The sequence below is a fragment of the Caretta caretta genome, chromosome 27 (genome assembly GCF_965140235.1).
Source record: "Caretta caretta isolate rCarCar2 chromosome 27, rCarCar1.hap1, whole genome shotgun sequence".
Taxonomy (NCBI): Eukaryota; Metazoa; Chordata; order Testudines; family Cheloniidae; genus Caretta; species Caretta caretta.
Genome location: NC_134232.1, coordinates 794,077 through 818,207, shown reverse-complemented (window position 1 = coordinate 818,207; position 24,131 = coordinate 794,077). Strand labels below are relative to the sequence as shown.

The window sequence follows — 24,131 nt, the reverse complement described above, 5'->3', positions numbered from 1 at the left end:
GATACCAAAAAACAGGCAGCCAAAATCACTAGTCCCTTTTGAAAATCTTAGCCAGAGCTACTTGTTGTTTTTCTCTGTGGATCAGGACAGCACTCTTAAACTAATTGTGTATTTTTGCAAGCTAATCAGTGGAAAAAGCGTTTTTTCCCTAAGTTTTAAGACTGAGATTTTTCAAAGCTGCCCAATGGATTTGGACACCCAGCCTATTAAAGTTAATGGGCTTTGGGGATCACGCTCTCCTAGGGGCTTTGAAAATTGCTTCCTAGGTTAACTACTTGGACCTAGCTCCGTTTCCCCATTATACCCCAAGCTTCCAGTCCGTGCCTCTCCAGCATCCAGTGCCACTTCTGATTCTCTTTCAGGGGACTTACTAAGAAACTGGCAAAGCCATGCTGCATTCTTGCTAATACTGGAAGTTTTTCCACGCTGTCCAAACACTACATACAGGAAAATGAGTTACTGCTCTTGGTAGAAGGTGTATTCCATTTTGTTGATTAAACTATCACTTTCATAATGAGTTCAGTTCTAGTGTCTCTTTCCGCCCACCCCCCAACTGTAATTTGTACATTGCTTTTCGAGATATGTACCTGGATAATTTTTCTGCACTAGCTAATCCCTTTTCGTTCTTTGGCGCATACTATCAAGACTTCTGTCAAGTATATTTGCACCCTGCAAGAACAGCAGAGTAAAGTCATTTTTTTTTCCTTCCAGAATTTGCTTGTTGCTTTGAAATCAGCTTTATTGTACATGCTAAGGAAAATGTATAAACGCTGATTGGAACTGCAGACATTAGATGTGAAGTAGTAGCCAAAAGTGATCAACAGTTGTCTTTCCATTTAACTACTGGGAGGATGGCAATGTGTTCTGTTTGGCTTGTTGGACTGAGATGCTGTCACTCCGTCTTAGCTCAGTAAATTTTTACTGGTTGGTGGTGGGGTGGGATGACAACACACTTTCCAGTGTTACAGCAGAGAAAAACTTCAATGCACTGATTCACTTGCCATTTTCATCTGATCTCTCTTACCGTCTCTTGCCACAGAGGCTGAAAGATCTCAAGCAAAGGGAATTTGCTCGCAATGTCTCTTCAAGATCGCGTAAAGATGAGAAGAAGCAAGAGAGAGCCCTCCGGCGTCTACACGAACTGGCTGAGCAGAGAAAGCAAGCTGAATGGTGAGTGGTTGAGATCTACGTCCACAGCTAGACAGCACTGAAATGGGTTTTGCCTGAAATAAAAAGGTTACAAAAACTACTGCTTGTAACCTGCACATGGTTTTTGCTGCTGTGCATCTGAGCCCAGTGCGAAGTGATGCATTTGCAAATAGCAAGGCTTGGGCCTCAGCCTTTTTTCCATTGACCTTCAAATGAGTAAATTAATCACTATGCAAAACAGTTGTATTTGTCTTTCATACCAGCCATAACCCACAGCTCTTCATAGTGCTAAAGAATGCAAGACATTGGGCAGTATTGGGTAAAAATGACCCTGAAAAGGGTGTAAAGCCATTATTTTAATATATTTACCATATATTTACTTATGCTAAGAACAGGCCTGGGGGCATTAGAAATTAAGCATTGGCAGGAGAAAGATGATTTAAATCGAGGTATGACACCACCTATAATCATATGTGAATCTCTCTAATCAGCCTTCCCCTCTATTTTAAAACATTCCATAGCGCTCCTGGAAGTGGGCCCATGTTCAAAACGACCACTGTGGCTGTAGATGAAGAAGGTGGTGATGATGATAATGATTCAGCAGCTTACAGCAGTTCTTCCATGCAAACAACTTCTAGCCAGGCCACAGAAATAACCACGGACAGGGGGGTCATTCTGAACACTGGACAAGTCAGCAGCACTGTTCTGTCAGGCCAAATGCCAGTCCAGGCAACACAGGCAATCAGTTTTGGCCTTAAGAATAATTTGGGAACTCCACTGCAGAAGATAGGAGTGTCGTTCTCATTTGCCAAGAAGGCTCCAGTAAAGCTTGAGTCTATAGCGTCTGTTTTCAAGGACCATGTGGAGGAATCTAATCCTGCAGATGGAACAAAAACTGAGGAGAGAGCCTCCTCTGATCAAGGGACTTTGCAGAAGACTGGTGAGGCCGAGCCCACAAATAGTCCTGACAACAGAGTTGAAGATGATGACCAGCACGAAAAAGACAATGGATCTCTTGCCACTACATTATCTAAGTTAAAAAAGATGAGAAGAGAAGATGGACCAGTGCCGCTAGAGCCAGAATATTACCATTATATTCCCCCAGCCCATTGTAAAGTAAAACCTAACTTTCAGTTCCTGCTTTTCATGAAGTCCACAGAGCAAATGGAAGCAGAAAATGCAAGCAAAAAAACAGTGCATGAAAGTAAAAAGAGTAATTCTCCAAAACCCAAAGCTGGCAAGCACACAGAAAAGACAGCTGAGTGCACTGTGCAGCAGAAGGAGCCAAGTACAACTGAACTTACAGATCAGAGAAGCAAAACAGAAGCAAAAGAAATTCCAGAAAATGCAAATGTACAAGAAAGCAAGCAGTCTACAGAAAGCAATCCCCCAGAACAAGACACTACTAAAGAAGCCATTCAGCCTGTCCCTGGTCGTAAAGAAGTCACCGAGGGACCGAAGCATCCAATGGGACCCTTTTTCCCAGTTTTGAGTAAAGATGAAAGCACTACTTTGCAGTGGCCTTCAGAACTTCTGATATTCACCAGGGCAGAGCCATCTGTTTCATACAGTTGTAATCCCTTGTATTTTGATTTTAAGCTGTCACGCAACAAAGATGCTAAAGCAAAAGGAGCAGAAAAACCGAAAGACACATTAGGTCTTTCTAAGGAAAATATACAGTCCACAGAATTTAGTGACATAAGCAAAAGTAAGGAAAGAGGAAGCACAGCTAACAGTTCCGCTGCAAAACCAGAAAATAAACTGGTCTCTGTCTGTGGTACCCAGAGCAAGCAGGAGTCCAGCTTGGCAAGCATTAGCAAACTGGAAGAAACAGATGTCAGTAGTAAAACTCTAACCAATAAAAAAGACAAGGCTGGGAAATCCCACAAACATAAAAAGAAAAAGAAGCACAAAAAGTCCAGCAAGCACAAACGTAAACACAAGGAAGAAGCTGAAGAGAAAAGCCGAAAAACTGACATGAGGGAGGAGAAACCCAAGAAACGGAAAAAACACAAACACAAAAAAAGCAAATCGTCTCTTCCTTCTGAATCTGAGCGGGTGCTGAAACCTGACATGCCCGACGAGGGGGGCCATCTGCAGAAGAGAAAGCACTGCTTTCAGGACCCTCAGCGGAAACCACTCTCTGCCGAAGAGGGTACTAGTGGCAAAAAAGAGGACAGTGGTAACTCTTCCCAAGAGCACAGCAGCAAAAAACACAAGACTGACCTGCAGCAATCATCTTCTGCCTCAAAGAGGCGGTGTTCTGCTCCTTCTCTTGGCAGGTCCAGCTGTAGGAGCCGACAGAGTAGTGGGGACTATGACAGTGATGAAGGCTCTCACCGAAAAGACTTCCGACAGAAATCAGTGTCACAGTACAGTGATGATTATGACTCTGGTAGCGACCACTCCAGAAGCCGTTCCAGATCAGGGCGAAGACATTCTTCTCGCAGGTCCTCTCGAAGATCATACTCAACGAGTTCTGATGGCTCTTCAGACCACAGTAGGTATAGTCGCAGGAGAAGTTATTCAGATGATAGCTATAGTGACTACAGTGACAGATCAAGGTGTCATTCAAAGAGGTCTCATGACTCAGAGGATTCTGACTACAACAGCTCAAAACGCAGATCAAAAAGGCACAAGTACTCCTCCTCAGAAGATGACTACAGTCTAAGTAGAAGCAGGTCTAGAAGTCGGAGCAGGAGCCGAACCCACACTAGGGGAAGGTCGAGAACAAGAAGTCGGGGTAGAACACGGAGCAGCAGTTGCAGCCGCAGTCGAAGCAAGAGGAGAAGTCGGAGCATAACTGGCCGCAGTTGGAAACGAAGCCGGAGCTACAGCAGAGATCGCAGCCGGAGCACAAGAAGCCATTCAGAGAGATCTCTTTCGAGAAAGGGCTCTCGGGATCATGAGAGCCCTGAAGACAGGAGATCTGGGCGAAGAGACTTCATCAGATCCAAAATATATCGCTCGCAGTCTCCGCACTATTTCAGGGCAGGCCGAAGTGAAGGGGCTTTGAAAAAAGAGAGCAGAGGAGATGAAACAAAGGGAACTAGCTCTCTCCCCCAAAATAGCTGTAGCTCTGGCTTGGGGAAAGCTCCTGAAAGTGACTGTGGTCCAGAAGAAAAGAATTCAGTCACAGCAAAACTGCTACTAGAAAAGATTCAGTCCAGGAAATTTGAAAAGAAGCCCAGTGCTAATGATGAAATGCTAACAGGGGCAAACAAGGTTGGGATAAAACTTAAAGATCCTCCACAGGGGTACTTTGGCCCTAAGCTTCCTCCCTCATTAGGCAACAAACCAGTTCTCCCTTTAATTGGGAAGCTCCCTACGATCCGAAAACCAAATGCCAAGAGGTATGAAGAGTTGGGAGTAGAGAGGGGTGAGGAACAGGAGCTGTCGGAGGCTGAGGAAGTTCCCCAGGGTAGCGGGGAGAGTCAGTTGGCAGGCCAGCCTCTGCTGGAGGAGGAGGTGGTGGTGTTGCTGCAGGACAAACCCCTGGAAGAACAGAAACCTGCTGAACCTGCTGTGGAAACACCACCAATTCCTCTTGAACCGCAGGCACTTCCCGAATGCTACAGTTCTGGAGAGCTCGTTATGCCGCACAGCTATCTCTCTGATCCCAATGATGGTGATGTATTAGAACCCGTGGAGAGTAGGAACCCACCTGTCCCTGTAGAAACCAGCATGATGCCTTTAGTTCCAGATGTTGAACACTTTCCTGGTTACGTGACTCAGAGTGGGGAGCCAAGCATTGACGGAGAGCCAGAAGGAGCAGAAGATTCCTCCCTGGCACCACTTGAGAGCCAACCAATCACTTTCACGCCTGAAGAAATGGAGAAGTACAGTAAGCTTCAGCAAGCAGCTCAGCAGCACATTCAGCAACAGCTTTTAGCAAAGCAAGTCAAAACCTTTCCTGCTTCAGCAGCGCTGGCCCCAGCAGCACCTGCTCTGCAACCTATCCACATTCAGCAGCCAGCAGCTGCAACATCCATCACCACTGTGCAGCATGCCATTCTGCAGCATCATGCCGCTGCGGCTGCTGCAGCCATCGGAATTCACCCCCACCCTCACCCCCAGCCTCTTGCTCAGGTTCATCATATACCCCAGCCCCACTTGACACCCATTTCATTGTCCCATTTAACCCACTCTATTCTTCCAGGGCACCCTGCTACATTTCTAGCCAGCCATCCCATACATATCATTCCTGCGTCTGCTCTCCATCCAGGTCCCTTTACCTTTCACCCTGTTCACCATGCTGCTCTTTATCCCACGCTTCTTGCCCCTCGACCTGCTGCTGCTGCAGCTGCTACAGCTTTACATCTGCATCCCTTGCTCCACCCCATTTTCTCAGGTCAGGACTTGCAGCACCCTCCCAGCCATGGCACCTGAAGAGATGGTAACTCCGCCTCGGAGCGGAGACGTGCACGTTTCGAAAAGTCGGGTGACGGTGATCCAGCAGACAGGTGAGGCCTGAGAATTTCCTTTCACTCCTAACAGCCATGGAAGTGGGGTCTGGCTTGAAGGCCATAGAGATGGTGCAGCGGTTCTGTTTTGTGCGTGTTGTGTGCATTTGTTTACTATTAGGGATTTTCTCACGTTTCCCCATCTGAGAGAACATATTCATGTAGCACCATCATGGCCCAGATGAATCATCTCAAATTCAGACAGACAAGATGCGTTGTGAAGCGCTTTTTTTCCTGTATTCTTACGTCTTTATTCATCTTCCTTCTGCTCTCTTGTACATTACACAGTGTTTCATACTCTGGCTAATGGCTCTCTCTCTCTCTCTCAAATCCTTGTAATGAGGTCATCTAATTAAAATGGTCTACATGATTGAATCCTGGTTGTAATCAGTGATGCTGCATGCATAAAACATATAATAACTGACAGCTGTGTCCCGCCAAGGGGACTTTGCTGGAAGGGCATAGCCACTCTTGGTTTTGCTGGGGCAGTGACCAGTTAGCAGACATTGCAGAAGAGTTTTTGGTACCTGATGTCACATACCCCACTGTCTGACGTAAGCAGTGAAGGTGGAAATAAGATTTAATTTTAAAGCTTTACTGAACAAAAGAGCTAACTGTGTTCAAAGCTTGGGCACTTCTCCATCATGCGTTAACATTCTGCTCCCAGGTGAGGATTGTGTGGTGAAGCCTTTTGTGTGAAACAGAGAGGTGTTCTTAGATTGCTGGCTTGTGACTTTGGTCTAGGCTTTGACCACTGTACTATTGAGAGAGATCTTTCATACTCCGATCTCCCGAAGTGTTGTAAAAAGGAGGCATTTGAGAATGAAAAGAAAATCCCTTCCTGAGTTGAAGCAATACGGAGGACTGGAACCCAATAACAATCTGGAGAAATTAACCAGAATATGTAAAGTGTATTCTTTCCTCTGTAATATTGATGTTTGTTTATTAATTTATAGGATTTTTTTAAATGTAAAGACTTGCACTGAACTCTGTAAACGTAAAAATGCTGCTTTTTGTAGCTCATATAAGAAAGGTTACACACTTGTAGTATACTGCAATGATATTTTTTACAGCCCGTTCTTTTAGTGGTACTTGTTCTGGTGGCTTTTGTGTAAATATGTTTGCTGTAGTTGAAATAAAACACTTGTAAAGGTTAAACTAATCGTTTCAGCTAGATATAAAATGACTAAGCATGTATATTTTATCAAGCTCATGTATTTTTGGAGTTTTTATGTACTATAAAATGTAAAAAAAAAATCTTCATTTAGCATTTTGCAGAAGAAAAATGTGAGATTTGGAATAAATGCGGTGCATTGAAGACACTGATGACTCTAACAGCTAATGAATTGTATCACGTTGGAAGGTCACGACTGCTGGATTTGTAAAATGCTGTACAGATGGAAGCAACATAGGCATATATTGCATGCTTGTGGTCTGGAGCTAAGCTGCCAGCTTCATAGGAACCTGACCCTGATGGCAGATTCAGGAGGGTCAGGAAATTGGGTTAAGTCCCATACAGAACAAAATGCCCATGTTTATTCCTGGGTTTGAACCACTGACTTGCAGATGTCACCCTAGCTACTCGTCAGGCACAAGTCCACTATTCCAATGATAAAAGAACTGTTGGCTTTAAAATGTGCCTTTTTATTTTGAGAGCGAGGTTTTTTGGCTGATCACTAATTAATTCAGACTCCTTCCACCGGTGACATTTTTCTGAAGGGATTTGTTCACATATCAGCCCCATAACTTTAGAGAATACTAACTCTGGAAGTTCTGTCCCTCCACTGAATAGCTGTTCCCATTGCATCAGCCCTAAAACAGGAGCTCCTCTCCTGCTTGGTTTGGAGGAGTTAAAGTCCAGTCTCTGGTTTAGTGCATTTTTCAAACGTGTGAGAGTATGGAGCCCTGCACAGTTTACAGTAACTCCCTTGTGGTCTAGATTGGAAACATGGCCAGATTCCATGCTCTGTGCTGTCAGACCCAGGCCAAGACAGGCCTGCTCTGAGATGAAGCAATGGGCATGGCTACAAGCATAACTAGCGTTCCTGTTCTTCCCTTTCCTCTCCACACCCCCTGAACACTGTACAACTGAGAAATCTGGGGTGAAAATTCGAAGGGTTTGAAGCCCTGAGATTCCTCGCTATTTAAAATAGAGAAATTTGCATTTTGAACAAATAGCACTGAAAAAAATCACCTGTTAGAATAAAGGGACTCAATTTATTGTAAATATTTAAGATATGGACGGAATTAATGTTTCAGTGCGGAGCTTCATGAGCTTTGAGATTCAGTGTGTGTGTTCTGGCACCCGGCACTGCAGTGGGGGGAGAGGGTTGACTTCCAGAATAGTGCTAAAAATTAACCTAACCAGCATAAACATACTGTATTTAACTTTGACACACACACACACACACACACGTGTGTGTGTCTGTATGTTGTGAAATGAGGGAAAAGAAACTTTCTAATAAACCAATGATTTGTGGAAAAATGGTGTAGTTCTTCCCAAAAACACAAGACAAGCTCTTGCAACTGGTGGTTAATCTTAGTAGTGGCATAGCACATTCATTGTTTTCCTAAAGGAAAGATCCTCTCAGGCCAAGCAGAATTGACTCTTCCAACAAGGACATTTTTTTTTTTTAAGTTTTGTAGATTTTTAGTTAATTGGAAACTTTAGTCAAAATAAAGTTTCAGCCAGATACACTTGAGTTTTCTGACCACCTCAGGTACTGGTGACAGAGGACCGTCAAGGTGTTCTGAAATCTGATTTCCTCAATCAACAGGACAGGTACAGCAAGATTCCATCAGGCTGTGGCAACCCTGTCATGGAGAAACCAGCTCTGAAGCAGAAAGCAGAGTTTGGTCTCTGTGACTCTGAAATTGTCAAAAGATCTTGCCATTTCCTGTGCTGGTTTTAGGAACTGGAGTTAGTGACATATGTGCAGTGAGTTTCTGATCTAACCCCCATGAAACTAGAACAGTTTTCCCTTACCAAGGACTTGGGTGCGATTGGAACTAGCAGTTTAGAGATGGAATGACTCTACACCTTAGCACACTTCATCTCAGCCCTCCAAGCTTCTTAGCTCTGTTTGATTGTCCTTATATTATTTTGGCTTTTATCTGTGTAATCTGGGAAATCTCAGGCCCCTTTCTCCATCTCGTGGCTGGCTGCTTTGCCTGTCTTGCCAGGCTTTTGCAAGCCTGACTCATTAAACAGGAATCTGCTTAGCTTGGATTGTGCTCTCAACCTTAATCCACACTTGGTTTGGTTAAAGGTGACGTACAAAAGAAACGGGGGGTGCTGTCCTTTCTGGCTCTTTTGTTTTATAAAGAGCTAAAAGTTTGGGGTTTTCCTGTTACATTTCATGAGAATTTCAGGTTTTGAGGCCCAGACTCTGTAGATGAGTGGGTAAGCAGTGCGCTGGCATCTCAAGAGATGGAAACGGAGACGTTGGGGGTGGAATTTGGGTTGTCTTTTTGCATTCTCAGTCTTCTGGATTTCAGCTGTTTTAAAGGTTCATGGCAACAGAGCAGTACTGAGACCATTGCTACTAAGAACGGCTGGGTCATGTAAAGACCTGTCTTCTAGTGCTCGCTGTTAAGTGAGCACAAGCGTTTCCTCCCGTGTTTGTAAACGTGGTCTCTGGCCTCCTGGCATCTGGGGCTCTTAACAGGCCACATTTATGTATAAATTACACATGCAGAAATATCTCAGCTGTAGTCTCCAATATGCTGGTCTGAGCCTTGCCTCCAGAGTTTTAGCTGCTGCTTTCCCAACTCCAGCTGCTCTAATCTTTTCCCAGAGTGTAACACAGCCATCCTTTCCCTGCCTTGCCAGCAATGCGTTTGTGTCTGGTCTGTAGAGATGGGGAGGTGGAGGATAAAAAGCCCAAACTGATCATTCCTTAATCAAAGACGTTGCTTTCTTTAGGCCTTCAGCAGCACCCATTTCTTAGTACATTAGGCTTCAAGGAGAGAACTGGATCTTTTGAAAATGCCCCTCACGGTCACATCCTCCACCAGGCTGCGCTGGCTCTAAATTACAGCCATTAGGTGCTGGAAGCTTGTGGAAGGCTTGAGCCAGCTGCCATGAGGTGGCAGGCAAAGCTTAGATTAGGAAGCAGAGGCTGCAAATGAAAGTCCTAGGTTCCCTCCTCTGAATCATAGAATATCAGGGTTGGAAGGGACCCCAGAAGGTCATCTAGTCCAACCCCCTGCTCGAAGCAGGACCAATTCCCTTCCCTCTGGGAAGGGAGAATCAGCCACAGGTCACTGCTTTGTGCTGTGCAAGTTGTCTTCAGGCTCTCTGCGTTAGTTCAGTGCCCAGACTCGTTGGACTCAGATGAGAGCATGGAGATCAGATGCCAAATTTTTAATGTGGCTAAATGCAGTTTAGAAAGGTGGAAATTCCTCTAATGGGTTGCTTGTTTGGAGAAATGTACTTGGTTTTTAATTCCTGCTATACTGGGAAGTTGGCGATGGCCTAGTGTATCCAAAATGTCTAATCCGGATCAGGCTTCAAGAGGAGCATGTTCAGTCCTTCCCCCACTCTAGAACATGGGCGGCTATGGCTGATGTCTTCAGCAGCTGGACAAGGAATGAGGCACACTGGCTTGGCCTTACTCCGCAACACACTTTCTGGGTGAGAAGAAAAGGAGTACTTGTGGCACCTTAGAGACTAACCAATTTATTTGAGCATAAGCTTATTTGAGCTTTTCTTTTTGCGAATACAGACTAACACGGCTGTTACTCTGAAACCTGTCATTATTTCTGGGTGAGGGGAGTCCTGCAGTTCCAGACCTTTATCACAACCCCAGTTTCAGTAGAAATTTACCATGATCCTACACAACCCTGGCCTTTCACATCATCTTTGTGCCTAGTGTGCAGAGGGCAACCTTTCAAACCGTTTGGGAAGGGTCCTTCCCCGCATAGAATCCTAGAATATCAGAGTTGGAAGGGACCTCAGGAGATCATCTAGTCCACCCCCCTGCTCAAAGCAGGCACAATCCCCAATTTTTTTTTATTTTTTTATTTTTTTTGCCCCAGATCCCTAAATGGCCCCCTCAAGGATTGAACTCACAACCCTGGGTTTAGCAGGCCAACGCTCAAACTATTGAGCTATCCCCCTGAGTGCATTCAATTGATGACCAGGGATTTCCATCTTGATGAGCAAGTGACCATGCAAGCGGTCTGTCTGTAGGGGAGAGGTCTCTTGCAACATGTTCACACTTGCAATCATTACCTCCCACAGACTCGTAGTGTAATTAAGCTCCAGCAGGTGCCAGATCCAGAGGGGGTGGGATGGAAGAGGGTGCAAACAAGTGTGATTTCCTTTATCTAGTCCACAAGGGTGGTTTGGGAGTGGCACGGCTGCATGGCACCTGCAAGGCCATGATTTCCAGATCATCTTGGCTGTTAGCAATAGTTCCTCTCGTCTTCCTCAAATCGGAGGGCACAGTTTCCAAGGTCCATTGCTTATCTCAGGCTTTATCTGCCCATTCTTTCAGGGAATTTCTAGAGTCTCTAGACCAGTGTTTTTTAACCTCTGGGCCCTGGGGATCCACAGACTAAGATGTCTAAAGGGGTCCATGCTTCCAGTCAAAAATGTTTAGGGGTCCACAAATGAAAATGGTTGAAAACCTCTGCTCTAGACCATGCTTGCCGGCTGTCCTACAGAGTTTACGGCCCTTGGGGATGAATAGTTGCTCATTGCCGTGAAAGGAGCAACGTGCAAGAAGTCCAGGAGAAATGGTTGGAAATGAACACCGAAGAGAGACTGTAGCTTCCTTCCAGGTAGCAGCACGGGTGGGGAGTGTTGCGGCCACCCACAACCAGGTACTACTTAAAGCACCTATTTTCCTGCCCTAGGACTGTCAGTTCCCCCACCCATCCCTCATGGCTGCTGTTTCTCGCTGTGAGCAGAGCCATCCCTTCCACTTTTCTCGGTTGTGGTTTGTGGCTGAGAAGTGCTCTGTCCCGGTCAGGCCCTGCAGTGTTAGGGTGGCCCGCAGCCTTTCTCACGGTTGCTGCTAGTCTCTATCTTGTGTATCTAAGTGTGCATCTTCTCATTTAAAAGCTGTTCTCCAGGGGGTATTGGTGAGGGACTCCAGCTGGGATTCAGCACACTGCTCTGATTTCACGGCCACACCAACAAAACCATCCAAGAGAACTTGTTTCTCCACAGCTTTCTCACCCATCTCCTCTTCGCTTCCTGCAACCTTCCCACGGTGCCAGTACGTCACAATCAAATACTACCTGGGCTGTATCTTCCTTGTGCACATTCTTCATGTGCATCCCCTTCTCCCTGCCGCTCTGGTCCACTGTACGCAGGACCCTGTACATGTGCGTGTGGGTGGCATTTTACGCACTGGCTGCTTCTGCAGGCAGCCAAAGCCGACTCCGTGGGCAGGAACTGACCTCTCCCTGGTGCAACTCAGGCTGCCAGCTGCTAAAGGAGCATGACCTAGTTCTCACCTGCTATTATTAACACAGAGTTCCTGCCACTGCCCTGCTACGAGTGGCGAATCCTGGGGGAGTTTGCAGCCAAAGTCCCGTTCCTCCTCTCCCCCCCCGCCCCCAGAAATAAAACCAATCCCCTTGTTTGTTTTCTATGACGTGCTTGTAGGTTGCATGATGGAGACTGGCACTAGCCTTCCCCACTGCCTTAGTCTGTGCCTGGACTGTGATGCTCAAATTCCCCTTTTAATGCCCAGCTTGTGTCCTGTTGTTTTCTCTCTGTCATGTGCTAATGCAAAACACATGCTAGTGTCTGGCTGAGCATAGAGCGGGGCCAGCTGTGTGAGCCAGGCCCCTCTTCTTTTGGCAGCGGGGAAGAGGGAGGCATCTGACTGCACCTCCGTTGTCTGTCCTGACTCCAGCCTGCGGCCTCTGCATCAGCCCTGGGCCTGAGGGCCGCGGCCAGGTGCTCACGGGCTCCCCCCGCGCCATCCCATCAAGCCCAAATGGCAGCCTCATTCTCAAGGCGTTTCTGGTCCTAGCCCTGCCCTCAGCCCCTGCTCCTGCCCCGCTAGTGGCAAATGCCCATTTGCCACGTTTCCCAACAAGCAGCATCCTGCCCTCACCTGTACTGCCCCTCTGTCTGTGTGTGGTGCTCCCCATCACACCCAGTGTCCTAAGGCCGCCCTAGCCCCCCCCCCCCCTGTGCTGGGATGCCTATGGCTGGCCCAGGGTCAGGCAGCCAGCTTGCTAGGGCTGATGCTTAGCCCGCTGACCAGGCTGCCCTAGGGGGCTGTGCCCACCTGCTGTCTCCTGGCTTAGTCTGTGCGTGTACTAGGCTGGAAGGGAAGCCAGCATTTCCCAGCGCTGGCCCCCCATGGCCCACCATGCCACCCCTGGGCCCTGGCAAACATGGGAGGGGTCCCGCACTGCCACAGGCTAGACTGGACCTGGGTGGTGCCCCCCCCCCCCCCCCCCAGCCCCGGGGAGTTGCTCTGCTGGGGCCAGTGCAGGCGAGCTCGGGGGAAGGGGGGCAGCAGGATGGCTCTGCAGCTCATTGCACGGTGTGAGTGGGGCACCCTCAGCACCCATGGCTTGTTCCCGCGCTCATCACCCCCAGCCCAGCCTGTTGGTTGGTTATCGTGGATTACAGCGGTTCCTAGGGTCCCCCTGTGCCCCACACCTTGCCCTAGGGACGGAGAGGGGCAGTGACTTGCCAAGTCACCCAGCCAGGCGCACAGCCCAGGTCTCCTGATCCCCAGGTCCACCCTCAGTTGCGCTGGGGTAGGCTGGTCCTAATCGCTGTCCATTTCGTGTCTGAGTGCTGGGTGCCAGCCGTGCCCTGCAGTCAGCCACGCCCAAGGAAGCAGTCCTGTAGCGTGGCCACCCGTTAGAGCGGGTGTCTAGCAATCAGCACTCCTGGGGTCTGTTCCTGGCTCTGCCACGGGCCTGCTGCATGATCTAGGGCAAGTCATGGCCCTGCTCTGTGCCTTAGTTTCCCCCGGCACAAACATCGTATTACTACACTAGTGCCTAGCAGGAGAGGACCCCAGTGTGATCAGGGCCACACTGCGCTGGGTCTGCATCTCCCCCCCACGCACTCTCGAGCTCACAGTCTCTATAGATAAGACAGAAGGTGGGAGGGGAAAGAAGGGCTTAGAGAGATGAAGGGACTTGCCCACGGTCAGCCAGCAGGTCAGTGGCAGACCTGCCAATAGAGCCCAGGTCTCCTGTCGCCAGGCCTGGTGTCCTGCCCATGGGGCCTGGTTGCTCAGCGCATTGCAGCTGGACAAGGGCTAAGTGCACGGTATGGGGAGAGGGCGGAGACCTGTTTAAAAATAAAAGCAACTCCTCCAGCCGCTGCTGGGCCGGAAGCTCCCTTGGCCCTCCTGCGCGGAGGTTCCCCTTTGCCCGGGTAGAAGTCGGCTGGAGTGGCGCGATAGGCAAACCGTGCTGCTTTATCTCACAGCCACGGAGGCCGGGGGCAGGAAGACAGGCCAGGCCAGGCCAGGGTTATATTTAACCCAGCCTGGCACAGGAGACCGGGTGCTGTAGAGGGAACTGTCAGGCCCCACTGGGTCTTACAGGCCCGAGAGCAATCGCCTCCCCTGCCTTGGATGGAGAATTCTTCGTGCAGCTTCCGTGGGATTGGGAGTCTGCTCCATGGCGAACCTTCCCCGTAATCCCTCCTCTGGGCTCACCCGGGCGGCCTGAAATCCCCAAGTTGCCCGGTAGCCCCGTCACCTGTGGAGAGTTTCAGCCACCCCCTGAAATGTAGCCATCTCTGGGGTTGCAGTGTGAGAGCACCACAGACACCCACCCCCTGAGCTGACACAGCCCTACCCGCAAACAAACTGTTGCCCTGAGACCCAGCCACCCCTGTGTGAGAGCATTCACCCTGACACATAGCCCCACACCACAGACTCCCACCCCGGGACAGCCCCACACCACTCACCAGACACAACCCCGCCAGGCTCAGCCACCCCGGGTGCAGTAAGAGAGCCGGGCTTTGGGCTAGGAGGGGAAGGAGAACCTGGCAGCCCGAGCTCAGCCCAGCCCCAGCTGCACCATTCACCCTGCATGAGGTGCTGCAGGATCTTCTGTAAAAAGAACAGGAGGACTTGTGGCACCTTAGAGACTAACCAATTTATTTGAGCATAAGCTTTTGTGAGCTACAGCTCACTTCATCGGATGCATACCGTGGAAGGTGTAGAAGATCTTTTTATACACACAAAGCATGAAAAAATACCTCCCCCCAACCCACTCTCCTGCTGGTAATACACCCTACCACTGGGGGCAGCCTGCGGCCCCACCTACCCCCCAAGGAAAAACCCAGACACCTGATCGTCCCCCCACACCGTTCTCCAGGTAATACCAGCAGGAGAGTGGGGTGGGAGGACGTATTTTTTCATGCTTTGTGTGTATAAAAAGATCTTCTACACTTTCCACGGTATGCATCCGATGAAGTGAGCTGTAGCTCACGAAAGCTCATGCTCAAATAAATTGGTTAGTCTCTAAGGTGCCACGAGTCCTCCTTTTCTTTTTGCGAATACAGACTAACACGGCTGCTCCTCTGAAAACGGATCTTCCGTGAGCGCAGTGCGGGGGACAGGGAGAGTCCTTGGCTTGCAGCTGCCCTACAACGCTGCTCCGGGGCCCACTGGGATTCTAGCAGCAGGAACAACGCTCTCGTGTGACTTCCGCCGTGCAAACACCTGCTCTGAGTGGGAATCCCAGGGCACCGCTGCGCCCTGACCCACCCTGGCAGTCTTGCCTGGTCCTGGAGCCAGGCCCCTGCTGGTCTGAAGAAGGGTCCCCAGGCCACCCCTCGCTGGCCTTCTGGTGCTACTTTCCTTGCCACTGTCGCCCCATGCACGGCTGCGTTCTGGGGAACGGCCAGGGCTAGGGCAGCTGGCCCGGCTTGGGCAAAGGGGGTTCCTAACCATACAGCATCTGTACCCTAGAGTTCAGAGTGGGGAGGGAACCCTGACAGGGTGGCAGAGCGGTGGGATCATTTTGAACCAGAAGCTCAAACCTCAGGATATTAAAAGGACTTTTTTTTTCTTTTCCTTTGGCTGCTTGGAAAGCAGGGAGGTTTGGGGGTTGTTTTTTTTTAAGGGACATTTTTTTTTCTTTTAGCTGAGAGCAGCTGGAGTTTTTACCCCCTGCCTCAGGGCAGAGTAGTTAAATCCCGCAAGGGAATTCACAAGCTGTGTTTTCTTTTCTTTCTAGCTCTCGGGTTAAGCTAGGCTAAGTGCAGAAAGGCTAGGATGACAGAAAGTGACATCCAGAAAAAAATAGAATTAACTCAATTTGAAGCTGAGGGAAGGAGAGAGGAACCATGAACTGGAGATGGAGAAGGCAAAGGCTAAGCAAAATATACCAGACAACCTGAGCACTCCTTTTCCAGGTACCACTTCCCATCCCAGGAAGTTCCCCACCTACAAGGCAGGCGACGACACTGAGGCCTTCGTAGAAAACTTCGAACGGGCTTGCCTTGGGTACGGCATCTCTGCAGACCAGTCCATGGTGGAGCTGAGGCCGCGGCTCAGTGGACCCTCAGCCGAGGTGGCGGCTGAAATGCCGAAGGAACACAGGAAGAGTTATGAACTTTTTAAAACACAGGCCGGAATCAGAATGGGGCTAACCCCCAAGCAGGCCCGTCGGCGGTTCAGAGCCCTAAAGTGGAAACCGGACGTGGCATTTTCCCAACACGCCGACCACATTGTGAAACATTGGGATGCCTGGATATGAGGAGCCAGCGTTAAATCTCTGGAAGATCTGTCTCTCCTAATGCAAATGGAGCAGTTCTCAGAGGGTGTTCCTGAGGAAATAGAAAGGTACATAGATCACAGAATCCTACAATCTCCGGGTTGGAAGGGACCTTAGGAGGTCATTGAGTCCAACTCGAAGCAGGACCAATCCCCAACTCAATCATCCCATCCTAGATGGGAAGCCCAAACCGGTAATCGAGGCGGGGGAGATTGGAGCCAAATGGGTGGAGGTGGTGGAGAAGAAGAAAGCTAGTAGCAGTTGGAGCAGCTATCAGAAGGGGCAACGTGAGGCAACACCCTACCACCGGGGGCAGCCCGCGGCCCCACCTACACCCCAAGGAAAAACCCAGACACCTGGTCGTCCCCCCACACCGTTCTCCAGCCGCCCACCTCACCCCAGTGACCCGTCAGCTGGGCGATGTTTTAAATGTAACGAGCTGCGGCGTGCGAAGGCCAACTGCCCCAAGAACCCCAACAGATTACAGCTCATTGCACCAGCGTCACACCCCAAGGCCCTCAGGACCAGATGCCTCCCAGGTTCCCTCAGAGTGAAGGGAAACTGTGAGTGTGGGCGGGAAGAAGGTCACCGGGTGGCGGGACACTGGAGCACAGTGTCAGCTATCCACCAATCCATAGTGGACCCCACATTCGTCAACCCAGAGGCCCAAGTGACGATTCAACCCTTCAAGTCAAACTCTTTTGACTTGCCTACAGCCGAGTTGCCTGTCCAGTACAGGGGCTGGTCAGGAATGTGGACTTTTGCAGTCTATGATGATTATCCCATTCCCAGGCTGCTGGGGGAAGACTTGGCCAACCATGTGAAGCTAGCCCAGAGACTGAGAATGGTCACCACAGACGGGCTAAGCGAGTTTCCACACCTATCTCTGTTCCTGAGCCTCCTACGAGGGCCCCATCTGTGTTACCAGAGACCCAAATGGAGGGGGTGGAACTGGATCCCCTGCCAACGACAGCAATGGCCATAGTGGATCCAGTCCCAGAGACCCAGCCAAAGCCAGTCCCAGAACTGGAACTGACGAAGCAACGAGCACCAGAGCCATTTCCAGCCCTGAGTCCAGCACTTGCAACCCCGTCTACAGCTCCAACGCCGGAGGGCCCCACCGAGCCCGCCCTGGCAGCAGCAGATAACCCTACACAAGAGGCTCAGCCAGAGCCTGAAATACCCCATAGTGCCCCCATGGAGAGCGGTTCGTAGTCCACGGAAACAGCCCCATCCCCTGCATCGCTTCCCGAGGGACCAAGCCCAAGTCCACCATCCAGTGAGGAACTGATGTCTCCAGCATCAAGGGAACAGTTCCAGGCTGTACAGGAAGCAGATGAAAGCCTCCAGGGAGCTTGGACAACGGCACAGAACAACCCACCGCCGCTCAGCTCTTCTAATCGATCCAGGTTTGTTGTAGAAAGAGGACTTTTATACAAGGAAACTCTCTCTGGTGGACACCAGGAAGACTGGCATCTGCAGAGACAGTTGGTAGTTCCAACTAAGTACCGGGTAAAGCTCCTGAGCTTAGCCCACGCTCATCCTAGTGGCCATGCTGGGGTGAACAGGACCAAAGACCATTTGGGGAGGTCGTTCCACTGGGAGGGAATGGGCAAGGACGTTTCTACCTATGTCCGGTCTTGTGAGGTGTGCCAAAGAGTGGGAAAACCCCAAGACCAGGTCAAAGCCTCTCTCCAGCCACTCCCCATCATTGAGGTTCCATTTCAGTGAGTAGCTGTGGATATTCTGGGTCCTTTCCCGAAAAAGACACCCAGAGGAAAGCAGTATATACTGACTTTCATGGATTTTGCTACCCAATGGCCAGAAGCAGTAGCTCTAAGCAACACCAGGGATAAAAGTGTGTTGTCACGGAGCGTGGGGGAGTCCGGGCCCTGCACCCCTCTTCCTAGGATTCACTGTGACTCTCAGCCAGCCAGTAAAACAGAAGGTTTATTGGACAATAGGAACACAGTCTAAAACACAGCTTGTGGGTACAACCAGGACCCCTCAGTCAAGTCCTTCTGGGGGAGCAGGGAGCTCAGACCCCAGCCCTGGGGTTCCCTGCGTTCCTCCACCCAGCCCCAAACTGACCCCAACACCACTCCCCCCCCCCCCCCCCCCCCACAGCAGGCTCTCTCCTGCCACCTTTGTCCACATTCCTGGGCAGAGGTGTTACCTCCCCCTCCCCCTCCTGGCTCAGGTGACAGGCTCTCAGGTCTCCCATCCCCAGTGAAAGTCCCCTGCCACATTCCCAGGTCAACACTCCCCCCTCCCTGCTGCGTCACATGTGTGCCAGGCATTAACAGACGTTTTTGCCAGGGTAGGTTGGCCCTCCGACATCCTTACAGATTCGGGAACTAATTTCCTGGCAGAGACCATGAAAAGCCTTTGGGAAGCTCATGGGGTGAACCACTTGATTGCCACCCCTTACCACCATCAAACAAATGGCCTGGTGGAGAAGTTTAATGGAACTTTGGGGGCCATGATACATACATTTGTAAATGAGCACTCCAAGGATTGGGACCTAGTGTTGCAGCAGTTGCTCTTTGCCTACAGGACTGTACCACATCCCAGTTTAGGGTTTTCACCATTTGAACTTGTATATGGCCACGAGGTTAAGGGGCCAGTGCGGTTGGTGAAGCAGCAATGGGAGGGGTTTACACCTTCTCCAGGAACTAACATTCTGGCCTTTGTAACCAACCTACAAAACACCCTCCGAACCTCTTTAGCCCTTGCTAGAGAAAACCTAAAAGATGCTCAGGAAGAGCAAAAAGCCTGGTATGATAAACATGCCAGAGAGCGTTCCTTCAAAGTAGGGGACCAGGTCATGGTCTTAAAGGCGCTCCAGGCCCATAAAATGGAAGAGTCGTGGGAAGGGCCACTCACGGTCCAGGAGCGCCTGGGAGCTGTTAATTATAAGGAGTAATGGTCTCAAGTTGCAGTGGGGGAGGTTTAGGTTGGATATTAGGAAAAACTTTTTCACTAGGAGGGTGGTGAAACACTGGAATGCGTTGCCTAGGGAGGTGGTGGAATCTCCTTCCTTAGAAGTTTTGAAGGTCAGGCTTGACAAAGCCCTGGCTGGGATGATTTAATTGGGGATGGGTCCTGCTTTTGAGCAGGGGGTTGGACTAGATGACCTCCTGAGATCCCTTCCAACCCTGATATTCTATGATTCTATGATCTCATAGCATTCCCCACCTCCAACCAAAAGCCTAAGGTGTACCATATTAATTCTCTAAAGCCCTTTTATTCCAGAGAGTTAAAGGTTTGTCAGTTTACAGCCCAGGGAGGAGAGGACGCTGAGTGGCCTGAAGGTGTCTACTACAAAGGGAAAAGTGCTGGTGGTGTGGAAGAGGTGAACCTCTCCATGACCCTTGGGCGTATGCAGCGACAGCAGATCCAGGAGCTGTGCACTAGCTACGTGCCGACGTTCTCAGCCACCCCAGGACTGACTGAACGGGCATACCACTCCATTGACACAGGGAATGCTCGCCCAATTAGGGTCCAACCTTACCGGGTGTCTCCTCAAGCTAAAACTGCTATAGAACGGGAGATCCAGGATATGCTACAGATGGGTGTAATCCGCCCCTCTGGAAGTGCATGGGCATCTCCAGTGGTTCTAGTTCCCAAACCAGATGGGGAGATACGTTTTTGCGTGGACTACCGTAAGCTAAATGCTGTAACTCGCCCAGACAACTATCCAATGCCACGCACAGATGAACTATTAGAGAAACTGGGATGGGCCCAGTTCATCTCTACCTTGGACTTAACCAAGAGGTACTGGCAGGTACCACTGGATGAATCTGCCAAGGAAAGGTCAGCCTTCATCACCCTTGTCGGGCTGTATGAATTTAATGTGCTCCCTTTCAGGCTGCGAAATGCACCCGCCACCTTCCAAAGACTTGTAGATGGTCTCCTAGTGGGATTGTGAGAATCTGCAGTCGCCTACCTTGACAATGTGGCCATCTTTTCTGATTCCTGGGCAGAACACCTGGAACATCTAAAAAAGTCCTTGAGCGCATAAGAGAGGCAGGACTAACTGTCAAGGCTAAGAAGTGTCAAATAGGCCTAAACAGAGTGACTTACCTTGGACACCAGGTGGGTCAAGGAACTATCAACCCCCGACAGGCCAAAGTGGATGCTATCCAAAAGTGGCCTGTCCCAAAGTCAAAGAAACAGGTTCAATCCTTCTTAGGCTTGGCCGGTTATTACAGGCGATTTGTACCGCAATACAGCCAAATTGCCACCCCACTGACAGACCTAACCAAAAAGAAACGGTCAAATGCCATTCAGTGGACTGAAGAGTGTCAGAAGGCCTTTAACCAGTTTAAAGGGACACTCATGTCTGACCCTGTGCTAAGGGCCCCAGACTTTGACAAACCGTTCCTAGTAACCACAGATGCGTCCGAGCGTGGAGTGGGAGCAGTTTTAATGCAGGAAGGACCGGATCAAGAATTCCGCCCTGTCATGTTTCTCAGCGAGAAGCTGTCTGAGAGGGAAAGCCACTGGTCAATCAGCGAAAAGGAATGTTACACCATCGGGTACGCTCTGGAAAAGCTACGCCCTTACATTTGGGGACGGCGTTTCCACCTGCAAACTGACCATGCTGTGCTGAAGTGGCTTCATACCGCCACGGGAAATAACAAAATACTTCTTTGGTGGAGTTTAGCTCTCTGAGATTTTGATTTCAACACACAGCACATCTCAGGAGCTTCTAACAAAGTGGCTGATGCACTCTCCCGTGAAAGTTTCCCAGAATCAACTGGTTAAAATCGTCCTTGAAATGTGGAAAATATTGTTAGTTTTTATATACTCTGTAGTATATCCAGAGGTGCACGTGTCTTATTCACTCTGTTTTCTCCTAGAGCTCCAGGAAGAAATCCCAGCCAGCGTGGAGCAGGCTGTCCAGCACCATCTGTGATCTGGGGGGTGTCATAACCATACAGCTAAGAGTAGCCTAGAATTCCTCCTTACCTGTGAGGGGTTAAGAAGCTCAAATAACCTGGTTGGCCTCTGACCAAAAGGACCAATGGGGAAAGAAGATACTTTCAAATCGGGGGTGGGGCAGAGGCTTTGTTGGTGCTCTTTGTTTGGTGTGTTTCCTGGGGAAGTAGAGAAGCATCAGGTCAGAAAACTCCTTCTCCTAAAATCATCCTAAAATGAGTCTCAATATTGCAAAAAGAGTAAGTAAATAAGGCAAGGCGCATTAGATTATCTTTTGTTTTTAGCTTGTGAATTTTCCCTGTGCTAAGAGGGAGGTTTATCCCTGTTTTTTTGTAACTTTAAAGTTTTGCCTAGAGGGGAATCCTCTGTGTTTTGAATCTGATTACCCGGTAAAGTTACCTTCCATCCTGATTTTACAGAGGTGCTTCTTTTATTTTGTTTTTCTTTATAATAAAGTTCTGTTTTTTAAGAATCTGGTTTACCTATCTGGTTGGTAGATTATTCTCAAGCCTCCCCAGGAAAGGGAGTGAAGGGCTTGGGGGGATATTTTAGGGAACAGGAACTCCAAGTTGTCCTTCTCCTGAATCTTTGTCTAACTCACTTGGGGGTGGCAGCAGTACCCATCCAAGGACAAGGAAGGATTTGTGCCTCGGGGAAGTTTTTAACTTAAGCTGGTAGAAATAAGCTTAGGGGGTCTTTCATGCGAGTCCCCACATCTGTACCCCAGAGTTCAGAGTGGGGAGGGAACCTTGACGGGGCAATTCCCAGCTCAGCCAGGTGTGACCTGGAGCAAGCCATACCCTCTGCCTCAGCTCCCCTTCTGCCCACTGCGGACATCCACCCTGCAGGGCGCTGGGAGCCTGGAAAGGGGAGCAGGGACTGGGTGACCCCAAGGGAGACAAGGAGCCAGGCCTGCTGACCAGCCCCCTTGGCCAGCGTGGGCCCTTGGGGGTGCCTCAAGCTGGGAACCCCAAATCACTCCTGGCTTTTGGCCACTTCAGCCCTGTCCTCCACCTGCCCCGTGTGGTGCCGACGCCATGGGAAGCGTGAGGCCGCGCCTGGGGCAGATGAGGGTGGCAGGCGGCCCAGTGGGACAGTTCCGGCCAGGAAGGGGTGAGAAAGCCCCCGGCACACCAGCGCTGCCGTTTCCCACCTCCATGTTGTGGGTCCATCTGGCCCCGTGCCCTGGCTCTGACATGGGCAGCAACAGCTGCTGCAGAGGAAGGGGCAGGAACACTGCAGTGCCAGCTGTGTGATAATCGCCCCCCCCAGCCTCAGCCTGGCTCTGACAGGCAGAGATTGGCTTAAACCTTGCACCAGGTTTCACCTCCACTGTCCAATGTTCGTCATCATTAATGAGGCCAGCTCTGGATTTGCCTGTTTCCTACAGAAATGTCCTGTCCCTTTCTGAATCGTGCTAGGTTCTTGGCCACAACCACATCCTGTGGTGGGGAGTTCCACAGGCTAATGACATGTTGTGTATTTCCCCCCTTGTAATTTCACTTGCTGTCCCCTGGACTTGTATCACGTCCCCTCATTGGTCTCCTCTCTAAGCGATTGGGCCTTTCCACCCAGTTCCACCCCCTGGGCCTTGGCAGGGCCGGGGCCGTGCAGCTCTCCTCTCAGGCCGATGCTCTCCCCAGCCCCTCTGGGCAGCGCCCCAGGCCTACCGGAAGCGGCTGCATCCCCTCTGATAAGGGCCCGCTGGCAGCCGGGCCGTTTGCAGGGGCCTGCCCGGAGCGTTCGATCCCCACGAGGCAGAGGAGGAGGGATGCCACGCACCAGGATGATGGCTGGAGCCCAGGGACCGGGGCTGCCGCTGCCTCCCCTGTGGCTCTGGTGCTGGGTCCAGGTGCTGCTGGCTCCCCCGGGGCTGTGGCCGGCGCGAGCCTTCAACTTGCGCTCGGACCGTCCCACCGTCTACGCCGGGCCCGACCACAGCTACTTTGGCTTCGCCGTGGACTTCTTCAAGGACAAGAAGGGAGGGTAGGTGATGGGGGGGCTCATGCCCCCAGCCACATCCGCAGGCCCCACTTGTCAGAGCCAAGAACTGAGATGCTCAGGGGGGCACCTGCAGAGCAGGGTTTGGGGTGGGGGGTGAGAATGGGGGTGGGAGCAGGGTGAAAGATGGGTTGGGATGGGGGGTGAGCATGGGGACAGGGTGAAAGCTGGGTGGGGGTGGGGGTGGGGGTTGGGGTGAAGGCCGGGTTGGGCTGCAGCGTGAGCGTGGGGGCAGGGTGAAGGCCGGGTTGGGTTGGGGTTGGGGTGGGGTGGGGTGGATTGTATTGGAGACAAGTTTTTAGTTCAGAAGGGGGAGGAAGCGACCAGGGTAGAGGCTGTCCTGGGTTCGAGTCTGACACAGGTGAGTTTGAAGGCGGAAGGCAGTTGGGGTCCCTGGAAAAATCATGGAGCAGGTCCTCAAAGAATCAATCCTGAAGCACTTGCATGAGAGGAAAGTGATCAGGAACAGCCAGCATGGATTCACCAAGGGAAGGTCATGCCTGACTAATCTAATCGCCTTTTATGATGAGATTACTGGTTCTGTGGATGAAGGGAAAGCAGTGGATGTATTGTTTCTTGACTTTAGCAAAGCTTTTGACACGGTCTCCCACAGTATTCTTGTCAGCAAGTTAAGGAAGTATGGGCTGGATGAATGCACTATAAGGTGGGTAGAAAGCTGGCTAGATTGTCGGGCTCAACGGGTAGTGATCAATGGCTCCATGTCTAGTTGGCAGCCGGTATCAAGTGGAGTGCCCCAAGGGTCGGTCCTGGGGCCGGTTTTGTTCAATATCTTCATAAATGATCTGGAGGATGGTGTGGATTGCACTCTCAGCAAATTTGCGGACGATACTA

General features: G+C 50.3%; 3 protein-coding genes across 12 annotated transcripts in view; all 3 read left to right on the top strand.

Annotated features, from left to right (window-relative positions):
- The window catches only part of GPATCH8 (G-patch domain containing 8), a 77,714-nt gene extending 69,617 nt beyond the window's left edge, over positions 1–8,097 (top strand). For all 9 annotated transcript variants that reach the window (XM_048829711.2, XM_048829709.2, XM_048829713.2 and 6 more), the window contains 2 exons: positions 1,040–1,170; positions 1,671–8,097. In XM_048829711.2, coding sequence (XP_048685668.2) covers positions 1,040–1,170; positions 1,671–5,538 — 3,999 coding nt within the window. In that variant the 3' untranslated portion in view covers positions 5,539–8,097. The remainder of the gene's footprint in view (positions 1–1,039; positions 1,171–1,670) is intronic.
- On the top strand, positions 5,543–21,749 carry LOC142070163 (uncharacterized). The gene is made up of 4 exons (XM_075123519.1): positions 5,543–5,612; positions 12,485–12,690; positions 16,411–17,743; positions 19,590–21,749. Exons 1-3 carry the CDS (start codon positions 5,543–5,545, stop codon positions 17,317–17,319), a joined length of 1,185 nt encoding a protein of 394 aa, XP_074979620.1. The 3' UTR covers positions 17,320–17,743; positions 19,590–21,749.
- Positions 21,750–22,867: 1,118 nt separating this feature from the next.
- ITGA2B (integrin subunit alpha 2b) overlaps positions 22,868–24,131 on the top strand; it is a 63,435-nt gene continuing 62,171 nt past the window's right edge. Inside the window, exon 1 of one of the 2 annotated variants that reach the window (XM_075123551.1) lies at positions 22,868–23,264. In XM_075123551.1, coding sequence (XP_074979652.1) covers positions 22,909–23,264 — 356 coding nt within the window. In that variant the 5' untranslated portion in view covers positions 22,868–22,908. The remainder of the gene's footprint in view (positions 23,265–24,131) is intronic. The other variant, XM_048829684.2, reaches the window with a different exon arrangement.